The following is an 18,240-nucleotide window of genomic DNA, read 5'->3' as shown; positions in this document are numbered from 1 at the left end:
GCCCGCCCGGTAATTTTAGTTCAGCCCTGTGCTCACTAGAGGCGCTAATGTGCACTTCCTGGCGATCTTTGCGCGGCCGTTGCGTACAGAAGTGTAAAATAACGTTGAGAGTCATCTCTTACTCATTCTCTTTGGTCTGAGCCGAGCCCTCCCCAGTGACTGGACGTAGTGCGCTGCGCAGAGTCCAAGAACAAACAAAGAAGAAGAATGAGCCGAGCCCTCGGAAGAGTAGGACCTATGCCGCTGTCAAACCCTTGCATACTTGCTATAAGTGTGTGTTTGTGACCAAGACAATTGTGATTTCTCATAATTTTCATAATGAGGGTTCTTTCCTTAGTTTGCTGAATATTTTAACTATATTCTTAAATATACTTTAAAGGGACGTACAGTTTATTATTATCTGTTCTACTAAGTATTCAATTTTGCTGTTGTGTCTGTGTTGGAATACTCAGCTTGTTTACTTTATAGTACAGTGCATTTTATGTAGCGGAGAATGACGGTTATGGAGTTTTTTGGATGTGGGTTTTTGGCTTTCGGGCCACCACTGGCTATGTTTTCATTAACAATTGCTAAGGATCCAGTCAGAATAATAATCTTGATGGCTAGGTAAGTTCGTTCATTCGCAATACTGTTTACTGTACTTACGCTGGCCTAGCAAAAGAAGATAATGTGTCCTTTGTTAATAGTGCATGTTTTGATATGCAGTGTACTTTTTAAAGGGTTACATTTTTCTAATGTAGCAACTTTATCTCTTATATCAATTTCTTTATATATGTCTGTCCAAAAAATATCTTGCAGTGAGACAAATGCATATTAAGCGCAATGAGCTTTTATAACATCTTTTTTATTTTTTGATCTGGGATGTGTGAAGTAGGGACTTTTATTTTGTTGTGTTAAGTTTTTGCAGAGTTCTTAAATATATATTTACTTGTGTAATGGAGTCTCCATGCCACCACATCTTTAGTTAATTTTTCTCACTGTATGGAGTTATTGTAGCCAATATCTCCCTGATACAGTTATCAAACTTTTTTTTCACACTTGCCCCTACTGTTTTTACCCTTACACTTCCCCCACATCTAACTGAATGAAACCTGGAATTCTCAGTATTTATCTTATCAATGTCTTTATTTAGCCTATAACATGATCTGCATGTGTCACAAGACTTTTGTAACACCACATCTGAAAGATATATATTTTAAAATTTGCCTTCATATCGCACTGACACAGATAGGTCTTACGGCAACGATGGATGAGGAAAGGTCTAGGAGTGGGAGGGAAGCGACCGTGACCTTAATTAACGTACAAGCCCAGCGTTTGCCTGGTGTGAAAATGGGAAATCATGGAAAACCATCTTCAGCGCTGCGAACAGAGGGATTTGAACCCACCATCTCCCAAATGCAAGTTGCTAATTTTAAAGGTTCCCATTCTCTTTCTTTCCACTCTCGTTATTGTACATAGGTCACTTTCTTATAACATACTCCATATCATCAGGAATAACTTTGTAGATCATATATCTGTATGGTTACACTTTACTGACAGGAGTGCATGTTTAGGAACTTGAAAAAAATGACTTAAAACAGTACCTTAAGTATGTGAGCTGAGAGATCCTTCCTTTATACTTGCCAGGGAACCATCAATTCACCCCTAGAAGTATTTTTACTCATATGGAAAAACGAAAACTGTGACTATGCTATGTAGAAATGTGAACATTTTCCATGTTCCTATTGACCAAAGCAGTATGCTGTTGTCTCCGATATCATATGTGGCTACAGGGCTGCCGCATTCTGTGAAAATAATGAAACTGTGAAATTTGAAAGTGTCAATGCGTGTGTTCGATGTATCAATGACATATATTTATCAAGTGCAGAGGGAGTGAGATTCACTGACTTTTTTTAGGTAGACCAGTGCATTTGTCATCAGCCTATGACGCGTGCCACTAGGTGACACGCGAACGCAACCCCTGTGGCATGTCAGACAACATACTACCATATATTAATGTTTTTAATGTGTAATAAACAGGTTGAAAATCTACCAAAATAACATTCAATCAATCACAGGGCAAGCTGGCCATGCGGTTAGGGGCGCGTAGCTGTGAACTTGCATCCGGGAGATAGTGGGTTCGAACCCCACAGTCAGCAGCCCTGAAGATGGTTTTCTGTGGTTTCCCATTTTCACACCAGGCAAATGCTGGGGTTATACCTTAATTAAGACCACGGCTGCTTCCTTCCCACTCCTAGACCTTTCCTATCCCAGCGTCGCCATAAGACCTATCTGTGTCGGTGCGCCGTAAAGCCAATTGTAAAAACTATATTTTCCAGCATTTCATGCAATGCTCAACATACATTATGAACACTTAATCACAAAGCCAGCACCAGAACTCAAGTATCCACTGTGCAAATTCCCAATTGCTATTCATAGCCATAAACATGAAACCGAGTAAGTTGGCTGTGCAGTTAAGGGCATGCAGCTGTGAGCTTTCATTTGAGAGACAGTGGGTTCGAACCCTGTTGTTGGCAGCCCTGAAGATGGATTTCCATGGTTTTCCATTTTCACACCAGGCAAAGGCTAGGGTTGTACCTTAAAGCCATGGCTGCTTCTTCCCCCTCCTAGCCTTTTTCTGTCCCATCGTCGCCACAAGACCTATGTGTGTCAGTGCGACGTAAAACCAATTGTAAAAAAAAAAAAAAAAAAAAAAAAAAAAAAAAAAAAATTGCATAAACATTAAACTTAATTCTCCATTAGTAGGTCATTATTTGATTTTCATGGATTGAGAATATACATTTTGAAAACATTTTTCCATGTTGAACTGTTCATGATTGTTTACAAAATACAGGGTCTCTCTAACTATGGAGGAGCACCGCTGAAGTCGTGGCAAATTGACACTTGTCCACTGGTTGTAAAATGTCTGCCGTATCTGCATGGTACTTAGCTACAAATAACAGACATTGAAAGCTATTCTGCAGAAACTAAGAGACTAAGAACTTCCCTGACATTAAAGATGATGCTCATAGTGACATCCCTCAGATGTCAAACACGCATGGAAACTCCTAAGGAGGTTTGCAGACACTCTGTGAATTTTGGCCTGTAAGATATCCAATGTCTAGGCTAATGTTCTCCAGTAGTTTCTCTCTCGTGTAAGTGTTGTTGGCATCAGTGTTGCCAACCTCCAAAAATTGAAAAACCATACAGAAATTCAAAATTAACCTTATATTTTATTGTAAGACCGTACAGAAATTCAAAATTAACCTTATTTCTTATTGTAAAACCGTACAGTACTAATATTTACCCAAATTCACTAAAATTCAATAGAATGCGTGCAGTAATAGCAAGTAGCAATAATATCAAAGAGGAATACCGAACTGAAACGTATTACTAGAAGTAAAAATTTGCAACATTTACATTTTGTCCTTTCTTCACATGTTGGATCGGGACGCAGCCACTTCCTGTACTGTCTGTACTCTCCCATGACGGTAAAACTCCAGCCCTACAGACAAGATATTTCTAATGTTATAAGTAGGTGGAATGAATGAAATCTTATTTGGAATGCATCTCGGAGGAGAGATGTGTTCATTGCGATGTCCAGGAACCCCCCATCCCGCCCCAAGAAATATATTTACTTCTATAACCTAATAAAGAGTATTACATGCCATTTTCATTTCTGAAGTAGCTACTTGCATTCCTATTGGCCAACGTAAAATGGTACGTGATCTCATTCCTGTCAGTAATGTTAATCATAATCAGTTACCAACCCCAGCATAATAAAAGCGGTTCCTATATCACAGGTCCACACTCCAGACCAAGGGTCTTGTCCAGATCCTATCCTAAACGTCCACGCGACAAGAACCAGTCCAGACCAATCATGTTTCCACACAAAACTAGAGGCCTAGGGCCGCTTTTCAGCTTCTAACCTTGGGGCTTATGCCCCCAGACCCCCTTTGCTTGTCCCTATATCACTGGTCTTGTCTAGGTCCTATCCTAACCGTCCGCACGGCAAGAACAAGTCTCCTCACCAATTGTGTAACAATAATCACCACCACCAGCTATCAAAGCACCACTCACTCATTAGTTCCTAAGTACAGAGCTTGACAGCACTGAGCACCGCTTGACAACATCCTTCCCGAGAAGGCCACGAGTGTGTAAACAAACGACAGTCGTTACGCGGGTGTGCATGTCTTGTCTCGAGGGCTAAAGTAATGATCCCACCTGTGCTTTTGTTTCCTTCTTTGTGTTTTAACAGAAACTGTAATTTTTTGGGTGTCGAAGGACCTGCTTTATTTTTGGAATAAGAAGTTAACTGCATCCTTACTTATTTAACATTCAAAATAAATGCCAAAGAAAATAATATATACTTAATTAATACATAGTAAACTGACCAACAAGAAATTGAAGCATTGTATTGTCACGGAAAAGAATTTGTAATTACATCACAATATTATTCATAAGTTTGACAAAATCACATTATCTGTAAGATTTACAACTAGACGCTGCACTGTTACATGTTTGATGTTACACTACACTTCACACTGGTTAAGAAACTACTGACGGAGTTCGGTGTGGGCTAATTCGAGAGTATGATTGTGAACAAAAGTACGACTATGAGATCCTCAGTTGATAAAGTTTGGAGTAGGGTAATCCCGACTGCAGAGTGAGACAGAAAAATCCCATGTGTCAGACTATTCAGGGCCTCATTGGTTGATCTGAAACTAGCTCAAAGGTGAATCACAACATTCAATGTTCGGTGGTCCCCTGGAGAAATGGAGGTCATGTCATTGATGAGGTATGTTCAAACAGGAGAAAAATTAATTTTGCATACAAAATCTGAACATTTCCAGTAATAAAAATGTTTGTTTATAGCGCATACGGTTTGACATTTGAACCATGCACCAAACATAGAGGGTTGGAAATCGTAAATGTCCGGTTCAAACCATACGGTTGGCAGCGCTGGTTGGCATACACTTTTTCTTTCAAAATCCCCCACAGGTAATATTCACAGATTTAGAGGGACTTTTTTTCTGAAAGAGGAGCTCTTGTACCACTTAGCTTTTCTTCTGTCTACACAGTTCTTCTGCTATATTTGTTTTCATTGAAATGGACCCGGTTCTGTGAAGTTCTTCACAATTTTGTGTACCATATTCCTATTCGGAAAACTGATGTCATGGAATCCTGCAAATGAATTGAAATCAGCATTCCTTTGCAGACAACTACTTCGCATATGCTCCACTATGAAAACAGGTTCCTCTGGTTTAAACATAACTTTTTAAGCACCATTGTACTAAAAAATATTCATGCATGCATAAACTACCCTGCCAAAATATGCTAATATGCGGCGAATGTCTGTGTGAAGGACCAGTTTTTCATGAAGAAAGTCGAGCTTTTGCTGGTGTACTGACCGGGCGAGTTGGCTGTGCGCGTAGCGGCTGTGAGCTTGCATCCGGGAGATTGTGGGTTCGAGCCCCACTGTCGGCAGCCCTGAAGATGGTTTTCCGTGGTTTCCCAGTTTTACACCAGGCAAATGCTAGGGCTGTACCTTAATTAAGACCACGGCCGCTTCCTTCCAACTCCTAGGCCTTTCCTATCCCATCGTCGCCATAAGACCTATCTGTGTCGGTGCGACGTAAAGCAATTAGCTGGTGTACTGTACTTTAGATGTGTTTAAACACTACAACAGCAGAGTCTGTTATGCTCCTTTGGGCTGAAGGAATAGTTTTTGCGACCAAAGCTTCACATTATAAAAAGCGATGTGTGGATCCAGTGTAATTTTGATGTAATCTTGAAATATAGCCTTTCATTTGACCCCTCATTGCTAGTGCATCATCGGTGCACACTAAGATACAATTTTTCCAACATAGTTCATTCTCTTCCGATAAAACTGTTGTAGAACTGTAGATGTAAATCCTGTTGACGTCGGAGGCAATTCTGTACACAATAAGATCTGTTCATCAAGATGGTTCTTCATGAAAATATCTTATGTAACTCAATAATTGGCATTATTTATTAATGTCTGTAGATTTGAAATGCAAATTTTTTTACCATCACAAAATTTGTCTGCTACTTCTTACAGAATGTCATATTACATTGGAGCTCAGACAGCTAGCGATCTACCGTCTAAGCTACTCACCTCAACGAAATGAACAAAAAATGAATAATTAAATAAATACATGCATACGTTAAAGTGCCCCAAGGCATTATACCGGTTGGTCCAACAACCCCTTGCGATCCTGCCTCTTTTACTACAATATTCTGAAATACGTCAGTCCCTCCCCCTAAACCAGGGTAATATAACGAGATGTATGCTTACGGGCTAGAAGACAGGAGGAGTCGTGAGCGCCATTACAATTCTGAAATACATCGGTCCTTCCATCTAACCTGGGGTTATAGGCTAGAAGACAGCAGGAATCGTTGAGTACCACTATTAATGCATTATGGGTACCATGAATGAATCCGTAAAATGAGCACAGATATGAAAAACACGTACCGTACAACAGGAGATGCACACACAGAAGAGGAGCAGGTATTGTATAGGTTGGGAACCTGTGCACTGCATGCCAATCCTCTCATTATCTCAAATGGCAATGGTGTGGTGGGAGATGTGACAGTGGACAGTGCTTGAATGTTGGAATCCCACACAAGTACTTTCTTTTTACTGCCAATTGCCTGGGATGTGGTAAGGTTGCATACTTGATAGTTACCACAGACTGATTTCTTTATTTGTTCCTGTAAAGGGCTATATGAATCATGGGATAGGGTATGGAGCTCTGTTGGACAAGGTTGTGGACATGATAGTTTATGGCTAGGACACAGGCAACTAGTTAGCGATGTCACAAATGTTTCAAGCTTTGTCCGGCTAGAGCAAACTGTGCCCTAATGGAACGATAACAACATGCGGTGGCAGGTAGGTACGTAGCTGTGTGAATTCCTCTCCTTCGAGGCAAGTCACAACACATAGCTTATATACTGCCACGTGATTTATTCCAGCAATGAGTATGTGGATTACTGATCTGTGGAAAAATTAGACAGACTGCATATCAGGTACAACGCTTGTATCAAGAACGCTACACTACAACTGCCAGGCACGACATTTCAGTGTGGAAAGACATCTGTGGGCTACTGCATCCCTGGGAAGGACATGGCTTGTTCGAGATCATCTTGTTACGTCTCCTCACAATGAAGAGGTTGTGTTGTATGCTGTGTGGCATAACCCTCACATTAGCACATGGTCCATTGCACAGGAGACAAACATCAGCGGGGCGTCTCTGTGGTTTCACCCGTACCATCTGTACTACACCAGGAGCTCCATGGTCATGATTTTGAATCCAGGTGGTGTTCTGTTAATGGAACCTACAGGATGTGAACACTGATCCTGCCTTTTTAGTGACTATCTTATTTGCAGACGAAGCGCAGTTTCACAACGACGGAACTATTAATCACCATAATATACATTACTGGAGTGGGGATAATCCCTGTTGCATACAAAGACAGCTTTTCAGGTACAGTTGCACGTGAATGTATGGTGTAGCATTGTGGATGATCACCTCATTGAACCCCATTTCTTTGAGGGACCTCTGACGGAAGAACACTATCTGCGGTATCCCAAAGATGAACTACCACTGTTCTTGGAACGTGCCACTCCTTGACCGCTGCAGAATGTGGTTTCAATATGACAGAGTTCCACTGCATGTGGCAGTGGTTGTGCGGAACTGTCTCCATGCGACGTATCCTGATAAATGGATAGGAAGGGGAGGACCTGATCCTGGTCTGCCAGATCACTCTATCTTACGCCCCTGGTTTTTTTTTTTTTCTGTTGGGCCACGTAAAACTGAATTATGCCCAAGAGCCAGCCAGTCTTGGTCACCTTGGAGAGTTCATCACCAAGGCATGCCGATCCGTTACTCCGGAGATGTTACAACGTGCCAGGTGGTCTTTACAGCATTGCGCACAGCTCTGTATTGAGCACGGAGGTCGTCAGTTTGGGCAGGTGCTGCGTTAAATGATGTAGGTAACTGAAATCCTGTCGCATGTTTCCTAGTCTCTTCCAACCCAGTTCCATACCATATGCCACCATACCAGCTGCCCTTTTCAGGACTAAACAAGCAAATCAGTTTGTGGAAACTATAAAGTATGCAACCTTGCTACTTCCTAGCCAACTGGGTGTAGAAAAAAGGAAATAGAGTCTATACTCCACACGGCTTTACTTCTAAATTGACGTTTTGGCTCTGTCTGGTAGTTATGCGTCGAAACATAGACATCCATCTTGATTTATAAATTTCATTTTTGTTCCGTATTGATAGCCACCAAATATCATAAAAAGAAAGAAAATAAATAAGTATTGATTAGGTGGAACCTTTCTTTCTTTTTATGATACATAGACATCCAACCATTCCCAAGCTGCCATTCATATCGACTTATATCGGCAGAGTGCGATCTTGAAGCCTAATTGCCGATTCTAATGTTGACATTCACCGCGTGGTTAACGTATCTCTCTCAGCTTGTATGGTATTCGGTTTGCTTCGCAATCTTTTGCATTTTTCTTCAGTAATTGGTGTTTTTCATATTAGTATCCCTCTAGTATAGTACAGTGTAGCGTAGTTTACAGTTTAGCATAGCGTAAGTTAGTACAATACAGGTTTAATAGTTCATTGTATAAAAATATAGTTGTAGTTTTATTTACGTCCGTGTATTGGTTAGTGTACTTCGTGCGTATTTAGCGTGTCTCAGTGTAGTTTGGAAAAGACAAGTGGCAAGAAAGTGACTCTGAGATCAGTGGAGTGTTCCCTTTGTAGGCCATAACCTTCTTCCTGTGTCAGACATTAAGGGTGAGTAATGTGTTATTTCTTCATTCTCTTTTATTCTTAATAATATATATTCTCTTTTTACTGTTGGATGCTGTTAGTAAGTGTAGATTTTGTGAATTTGTTTTCAATCCCGATTCATTAGCTTTTCTGAGTACGGTATTGCATTTTACAAGGGCTGTTTACCGCAGTTCTATTACATCAGCTGTTATCGCGGCAGTTGCACCTGGCAACAGAAACGTTTTGCGAAACGTCAATTTAGAAGTAAAGCCTTGCAGAGTATAAACTGGTTATAATGGCTCCAATTAACAGTCGTTATAGGCGATAGTTGCACAAACTTTTTTTTTTTTTTTTTTTGTTGGTTGCTATAAAATATCATAGGTATCTGTAAGTTTTAGTCTGCATACTTACATAGTTAATTAACATAATAATGTTTAAACATCAAAAAGCATAATTGAAATAAGTGCTTTATTTGCAATACGGTATTTTTGCAGTGGTTGCTTGTTGTTTTAAGGGGCCTAACATCGAAGGTCATCGGCCCTTTTTGCAGTGCGACTGATAGGAATTTGTCGGCAATAGTATGTCAGAAAAATATAAAATAATACAGTAAGTTAAGTGAGGAAAGAAGTAGCAACAATGTAAATTGATCAATAATGTCTCACATGGTCTTGGCTAATAAATGTGATGTTCTCTCTGTCCTTCCAAATTGTGGAAATAGAGTGCGATACACCCAATTCCTGGATGACGCTGACATTTCTGTTTTGTAATTGCTATATTATTTGTGAATTTTCTTAAATTTTAAATACTTCCCCTTTCTTTTGCGACATCTTCACAGCGATGCTTGCCTAGACTATTTAACAGGCAGACTTATCTGGAATCTACAGTCTACTGAAAACAAGAGTTTGAAAATAAGCTTTACATTGTTGTCAGCAATCCCCGAATGCACAACAAACAAATCTCAACATGGAATATTATAGTCAAAATGTTTTTCTGAAAATGTGATAAAAATATGCCGTTTTGTACGATATGTCGTAATAAGCGATGTACTAAGACATTTTTTTAAATACAGTGTATATATAGGATTTAGACGGGACTGTTAGATTTCATGATTGTATCCATCATTAAAAGTGATGTTGCAATGAACGGTTTTGACTGTACTTGCATGGGATTTGAACCTCCTAACCCTTGAGAACGGTTCACTTTCAAACTTCCGACTATGGTCCTGCCAAGTGAGGTATTGTGAGGCATGACATGCAGCAGGCAGTTCCCAGCCTATAGGCTCCGTGCGTACAGCAATATGCTGCTGCGGGTGGAAATTACGAGAACTATTTTGGGGGCACCTTCATTAACAGCTGGAATATGTGTGATGTTTACATACATATATTCAATCATTTTACAGTCACCCTCTATTGCTGAATCCCTTTCTGTGTTTCTAAAGCCATTATTAGAATCTAAAACCACATTCCCTGTGTGTTGTTTCGGTCATATTTGCGATGTAGATACCCGCCGTGATGGATCACACTGACGTGAAGAGTAGGATCTTGTGTCCCTGACACATTCTCTATTCCAAGCTCTGTTTCGTTTTGTTTTTGAGAAAGTATATGATACTTGCGTATGTTTTTCAGCTAATTTCTTATCTTTCCCTCCTTTACAATTAATATACCATCCTTCATAGTTTAGGCGTTACTCAATAAAACGACTAGTGGCTGGGTACAACACGAAAGCGGAACCCAATAAATAAATTAAGAAGGAGAATAATAATAATAAGAAGAATCATTTTACAATGCTGTATTCAGATGATTATTTATTAATGTCATAACTTTCGGGCAGAACTAACTATATTCTTGTTGTTGGCTGCATTAATAGATACTGTGATATAAAGGTTTTCTTCACAACCTCATGAAATGCATTTGAAAAGACGGTGGATCATAGCAGTAAATCACAAGAAGTAATTCGGGGATTACACATTTTAATTAATACAAAATAACTCTTTACAATGTGTATTTTAGCCATTTTACAAATAGGTTAATAATTAGAAAAAAAAAATTGTATCAGTGTTATATCTGCAAAGCAAGTTGCATTAGGCCATATTTTTTAGAGCACACACATCATAATAGATACACATTGTACTGTATTTAATTGCCATAGTTTTAATTATAGCCAGTATAATAATAATAATAATAATAATAATAAAAAATGTAACGTACTGTCGTGACACAGGTTTTGCCACGACGAGTAGTGATGAATAATCAGATTGTTTCCCCCGAGCGGTAGGGAGAATTACTTCAATGGGTCTGGGTGATATGCTACGTGTGAAGAGACGAAGTCCTCTGCTTCCCAAAACCTTCTTTAATTGTAGACTGAAGAATATATATAATTATATACAGTATTTACAAACTTCTTCTCAACCTCGAATATCAGTAACATAGAAGGCTTGGCGTGGTCGAAGTACTGAAGTGAATACTCTTAAGTCCAAACTCGGACCTTATTATTATTATTATTATTATTATTATTATTATTATTATTATCGGAGACCTGACTGACAAGGCTTCCGCCCGCACTCCTAGTAGACTTGTTCCAAAAAGCCTCGACCAGGGTGTGTATCCCTGTTTTATACCTTCACTAACTTTCGCCTCCCTTTGAGAAGGCCATCGAAGTTCTCATCCTATGGAGACTGTCCACAGACATACAAAAACAGAATTGCCTCTTTCCGTTCACTTTCCACCCACCTTTTCTTAAGACATACTACGCACCTTTAGCAGGGTGCAGCATATGATTCACCCTACTTCGACCAAGCCTTACTTCTAATTGCACAACCTGTTGCTTACAGCTTTTGTGTGCCTTCAAACTCTTAAATCATATATGATTCTTAATTTACTTATATTCTTCTCCCAGCATTATAATTATGATACCTTGGCCTTACTGCCATTACATAGTCATTAATATTAGCTCTTAATTTCCCCCATAATATCAATGTATGTCTCAGCGACACCATTCCTCCTACGTTCCCGGTCAAGGGTTCGATCCTTGGAAGAATGAGTCCTGAGCTCCAACTGGGGCGGACACGACAGTACTGTACTACAGATCAAAGTGTGAAATTTTACAGTATTCCGTTACAACCTAATGAAATGGATTTGGAAAGGCAGTAGACAAATCTAATTATACAAATAGGCCTCCATTACGCAATATCAATAGCTCACAGAAATACCGTATTTTACATCCGTAAATTCATGTCCTCATCCCGAGGTGGTGCATTTCTTTTCAAGCATACCCGTAATGGCAATGAGCTGCTTGCACCGTTTTAACCACATACCAACCCTCATGCCAATCTTAAGTTTCTGGCAGTGTCAGTATTCAAGCCCGGGCCCTCGTGGAAGGCAGCTAGTAGTGCCAGCCGTTATATTACAGAGGTGGACTTGATCATATTATAAATACAGACACACAATATAAATAATCACTTATTGGCAACTTTAAGTGATTCTGAACTTTTCTTCTCATGCATAATTTTTGATAGTGAACATGCTGTTACAATATCAGGAATTTCTATAGGTCCAACATCAAGTCTGAGCTTTATCAGAAAAAATTCCCCTTGTTGTAGTTCTCTTTCCCTACGTTTGAGATGCGAGGTCGAGACCATTCACACGGTCGATCATTATGCGAGGTGACATGTTCTGAACAAACTGCATAAACAACAGCTGAAATATGCTTACATTTCATGGAAACAATTATTCCCCTTCATGAAATAATGATTGTTACCAAGGCCTTTCTTAGGAAACATGATTATTCCCCTTGTTATAGTTCTCTTTCCCTACGTTTGAGATGCGAGGTCGAGACCATTCACATGGTCGATCAGTATGCAAGGTGACATGTTCTGAACAAAATGCATAAACAACAGCTGAAATATGCTTACATTTCATGGAAACAATTATTCTCCTTCATGAAATAATAACAATTGTTACCAAGGCCTTTCTTAGGAAACATGATTATGTTTAGAATAAATTAAAATTTAAAATTAATCGCCTCCCTAGTAGCATTAACCGACGCTAGCATGATATCGAATTAGAAATAGACCAAGGATATTTTTCTGAAGACAGCATTGTTGAATATGTATATGAACATTAATATCCTTATCACCACTACTAATACATAAATTGCTACGTTGCATCTATCGCAAAATGGTAGGATATCGAGTGAAGCAAAGTTTCATTCTGATCACATTTGTAGTTATTGCTCTGTTGCTATTTCCTGCAAAATGTTTTTCTTGTAAATTTGTTATGTCACCACTTTTTTGCAAGTTTGGAATAATGTGGCCAACTGTTATTATTTAGTCGGCCATGGCAGCACACGGTGAGAGGACAGCGGATATGTGCATATTGAAACGCATTAACTTACATTGTTCGCCACTCGCAGTGCAGCGGTGCATTTCTCCCAGCATTTCTCCCATCAGCGCACGGGGCCTATACAATACCTGTTTCTGGTCTGTGTGTACACCTCCTGTTGTAAGGTGCATGCTCTTTGTATCTGTGGTAGTTTTACGGGTTCGCTCAGGGTATTCATAATGAACTATAGTGGCGCTCAGGATTCCTTCTGAATTCTAGCCCGTAACCACACATCTTGATATATTACTCTGGTTTAGGGAGATTCTGTATTTCAGAATTGTAGTAAAAACTTCAGGCTACATAAAATTAGATCGCAAGTGGTGGGTGAAGGACCTGGTCTGTTACGTAATGATTGAAACTGATATAATTTTTATATTGTGCTTTAGCTGAACTGTGTATTTATGAAGCTAAGTAGTGTTTAATACCTGTTATTTTTTAAAAAAAAATTGTTTTATTTCAGTGCTTTTTGTTGGCTGCTGTCTTTACTTCTGTCATCATTGCTGTGGTTTGCGGTTGTACCATTGAGGGATACACTAGCATTTGGTCTTGTTGGCTCCGTCCTGTTTCAAGAATGGTTTCGCTACTTAATTTACAAGTTACTTCGTAAAGCGGAAAGTGGTTTGAAGAAAGTCACGGATGCAGAAACCCAGATTTCAAACAATAAACATGTCCTGGCATATGGTAAGTTACACATTGTGATATTACTTAGGCCCGTATTCACCATTGTCGGTTACTTTTGCTGTTACCTTAGATTTCCAAAACTCCGAAATGTCATTATCTCGGATAACGCCCGCTTCCGTATTCACCGCAGAATTTATTATCTCGGTTTACCAAAACTAGATTTTCGTTTCAATCTGAATTTGAACCTTGAATTTTTCATACTAACGCATGGAAAACTAATGACTCTGCTGGTGCCACTATTGAAATGTAAACATGTTTTTGATTCCATTCGGGGTTTGCAAATAATTTTTGTAAATTATGTCTGCTATTAACCAGAAACGAAGATAAAAGCCTAATATGACTTTCCAAGAGAGTGAATTGATATTGAATTTGGTGGCAGAAAGCATAACATAGATAATAAGAAAGCAAATTATAGCCTACACATTGTATATGGTTGAAACTGGTTAAGACATCCGTCTCTAGTACGTTTCCCTGGTTATTACACTATTATTCCTAAGTCCCAGGTCGTGTCCTTTTAAATACATTCTAAGGAAACCTGGATAGCATATTTACATCACTCTTTAGTACGTTCGTAACTCTCACCATAAGCAATTTAAATTATCGTTCCCGGCCACGTTGCGCGCACGACAGGCCAGCGACAACTGGCCTGGGTAAAGATTTGGTAGCAAACTTAATTTCACGGCCGCAGAGCACGGTTGCGAGTCAGTCTACAGCTGCAGGGAGCGTCTGTCCATAGCCAGTCTTATTCTCTATGCATCTGACGTGTTGGTACTAAATTTTACGTTTGTGAGGCCACTTTCAGACGGCACGGGTTCGACCTGCTTCTGTGCTTAGTCGCCGGTCCGCCTAGGCCTAAACTAACAACAGATTGTTCAAACAGATGATGCGGAGAGTAACAGCACGCCGGAGAGATGTTTGAGCGGGCAGTCCGTGCTTAGTCGCGGTCCCACGTCCGCAGTTACTTGTTATTAGACATAAGTTTTTATGCATGTCGTCATACACAACGGATCAACTGTTCTCACGACATCAGTACAGAACCCGATAGTGTACCTATAAGAAAATACGAAAGGATTTACATGATAAACAAAAGTAGGCCCGCGCTCATCCATTCGACATACGATGTTTATTTCTCATTTTCAATTTAAAAGTTATTTGTGTGCTGTTTTCTTTTCCTGTGTGATGTACAACGATCGTTATGGAACCCGAAATAGACATTGAGAACTTAATAACTTTAATGTCGGAAATACCAGTGGTCTCGTGTTTGGGAAAGCGTGATAAAATTTAGACCCGTTATTGAGAGAGTATCTTCAAAATTGTACCCATCTTCTTTAACGAAATGTGAAGGATGCAGCATGCGTGAACTATTTTTATATTTTCTTAAGTGTAAACAAAGACCATGATGGTCCATATTGTACCAGGAAGGCATAGACCCTGGCACGCATGTGTTGTAAAATCTTTATTCATGAGAGAACGGCTAAGTTATGATGTACGAACAGCTGTACGAGAGAACGTTCTCGTCCATACTGCTCTGCATGAGGAAGACAGCATGAGCGAGGCAAGGTCGAGTGACGTCAGCACCGCATGAAACTCACCTCCCTGCAGAAACATCTCGAAACAATATTTAAACTTGTCAACTACTTGACCAATAAATATGAGACCAACACCAAATTGTAGCTTACATTTTAAAAGTACAACGTTGCAAATTTGAGATTAATCCACCTAGTGGTTTCAAAGAAATAACTAGTTGAAGGGAAGTATTATCACCCCTCTGTCGCCCGACACAGGGAGCTGCTTCCGCCGGATATAAATAGGTCGATGACGCGAGGGTATAGTCAGTGTGTCTTTAACTCTACGACTCATGACTAGACGTCACTACGCTCCGTCGCGCTTCGCGGGAGATATGAAAGTTACACTAGAACTTTGAATGAAATTGTACGAGGTCGTCGCAAGTGAAGTTCCAACCGCGTCGTGACGTGTGAAATGTTATAAAATTTTCTCAGACTGAATCGTCGTCGTATAAGATTTACGAGAGTCTTAACCAAGTGAATTTATGATAGAGACTGTGCATTGAAGTATAATTGAGAATTCAAGTGTTTAATTTACCAGTTGACGGTATTGTGGACTTTGTCGATCTCTCATACTTTTGAACTTTGTCATTGACAGTGACAGCATACAGGACATTGTGCGTGATAAACTGAACTATCAATTTATGACAGTCTAATTAATTCCGAGACGCATTTCGCGTATACTGTTACGATTGTGAACTGTTTGAAATACCATCCCGCTAGAATATTCAATAATTGACAGGACTAAATGTGACTATTTTTCACGTATTTTCTAGAACTTTCGATTATTACCATGTGAAACTAACTGAATATCAAGGACATTTTATGGCAATATTAGGTCGTACGAACTCGTGTGATGCAAATTCAGTCATAAAAACCTCTTAATCTATGAACATTAATATCCAAGGGACTGTTCTAGGAGCGATATTAATTGTATTTTCTCGAGTGTCTCATGGACTGTGATGATTACTTTACGAGTGAATTTAAGACATAATCAATGACTGGTATGAACTGTGACAGTGTTCAATCCATGTTTTATAAACTATGAGTGAAAGGCTGTGCTTTCCATTTTGAAAACAACTGTAGGTCATTACTGCATTGACTTGACTTATGGATCACACTGTACCATAGACTGTGATATTCTGAGTCACGTATTTAACATCGTAAAACAAAAGTTAGAATACAGATTGTGCATTAGGACTTATGTCAGTGTATAATACAATTCCTTGACGATAATTAAGAGTTCTACAGCCCATAATATTGTACCAATTGAACGTTCCGTGTTTCAAGATTTCTCTTTAGAAAAACATCGGAAATCTGGGCGAAGTGTCGTGATATTACACTGCATAGAACGTCATCTCCAGCGTGGGATTAATCGTGGTTTCTTCGAGCATGGTTTCGACGAGGCATTGATCTTAGTTTCAACGAGGGATGATAACGTGGTGTCTTCATGGACGAAACTTGTCACGCTGCTGGTGTCAAGTTTGAGTCGTGGCTGCATGCTGCAGAAATTTCCAGTCACCAAGCCACAGGACAGTACTTCATCAATCCTTATAAGCAGATTAGAGGTGATATAAGTGTTTTTCACATATTTTTTGAGCGAGTAGTTCCACTTAGACACTTACTGACTTTTAACAAAGCACTCAATTCTTCATAGTGCTACATTCGTCAAAAGAAAAGTGCTTCATGTGGATTCTAATCCTAGTGTCCCTAATAATTGTAGGAGGTTATTCAAGAAGACTTCAGGTCTTATTTTGAACAATTGATTTTTTAAAAATTTGTATAAATTGAAGTCATTTCACTTTGATGAACTATAGAGCTTGCCATAAAACAAGTGCACTATTTTATTTTCTTATTGGTGTAGAAGAACTGTAGGAGTTTACAGCAAGTGATTGATAGCATTTATTTGAACTATCAGATTGTTAATGGATGTGTGTGTTAATATTATGTTTAAAAATCTTAGAAATACTGTAGGTTTGCATCACAAGTGATGGACTTAATTTCTACGCAATCTAGAAATTTGGTTAAATGAAGTGTTATTTTGGAATTTAAATCTATATAAGAGATCCTAGATAAACTGTAGGGTGTCTAAGATCTCGGAAAGGTGGTATTCATTTTGGTATATATTTTTAACATCAAGTGGATGTCTCAGAATATAACAGCGCCTATATTTCATTTTTGCATTCTGGAGAGATTGATTGAAAATTTAATCTTGATTAATGAACCACAGGGTGATGTATGTGAAAATATCAATAAATATTGCCAAATAAACATAGTTACCATCTATTATTCACCCTGCAAAACTATCCTTCTCTGTACCTGCTCCAATAAGTAACTGCACACTACCTGAGATCCTTCCCATGCTCTGGCCCAATAATCTTTTCCTGGTACAGAGAAGGTACAATTAATAGATGGCGACCAACGTACAGGGCCCGATCGGAGCCACGACAAAGTAAAATAATAGCCCATCTGAGCGCCATAAATTAACGTGAAGGGCTCGATTGGAGTCACGATAAAATAATAGCCTATTTGAACGCCATAATCTTAATAGATAATAACCCGAACGTGAAGGGCTCACAGTATTTCACATTTGAATTTGTTGACTAGTTTGCAACATGGATAATCTACTTGCAACCATCGAAGCTCTTAGGCTGAACATTAACGATCAAAATGCTAAAATTGATTGTATTAACACCCAAATGACCGAATCTAATACCCCATTACAGGCGCAGATAGTCGACTCTAATTCTCAGCTTCAACAACAGATAGTCAACTCTAATTCTCAGCTTAACACTCAAATAAAGTCACTTAATACTCAAATGACTG

At 39.2% G+C, this 18,240-nt stretch overlaps 1 protein-coding gene across 2 annotated transcripts in view; it reads left to right on the top strand.

Moving 5' to 3' along the window:
• Positions 1-219: 219 nt before the first annotated feature.
• LOC136862918 (gamma-secretase subunit Aph-1) overlaps positions 220-18,240 on the top strand; it is a 174,124-nt gene continuing 156,103 nt past the window's right edge. For both annotated transcript variants that reach the window (XM_067139198.2, XM_067139199.2), the window contains exons 1-2: positions 220-606; positions 13,629-13,849. In XM_067139198.2, coding sequence (XP_066995299.1) covers positions 494-606; positions 13,629-13,849 — 334 coding nt within the window. In that variant the 5' untranslated portion in view covers positions 220-493. The remainder of the gene's footprint in view (positions 607-13,628; positions 13,850-18,240) is intronic.

The sequence above is a fragment of the Anabrus simplex genome, chromosome 2 (genome assembly GCF_040414725.1).
Source record: "Anabrus simplex isolate iqAnaSimp1 chromosome 2, ASM4041472v1, whole genome shotgun sequence".
NCBI lineage: Eukaryota > Metazoa > Arthropoda > Insecta > Orthoptera > Tettigoniidae > Anabrus > Anabrus simplex.
This window is presented reverse-complemented; position numbering and strand designations above follow the sequence as displayed.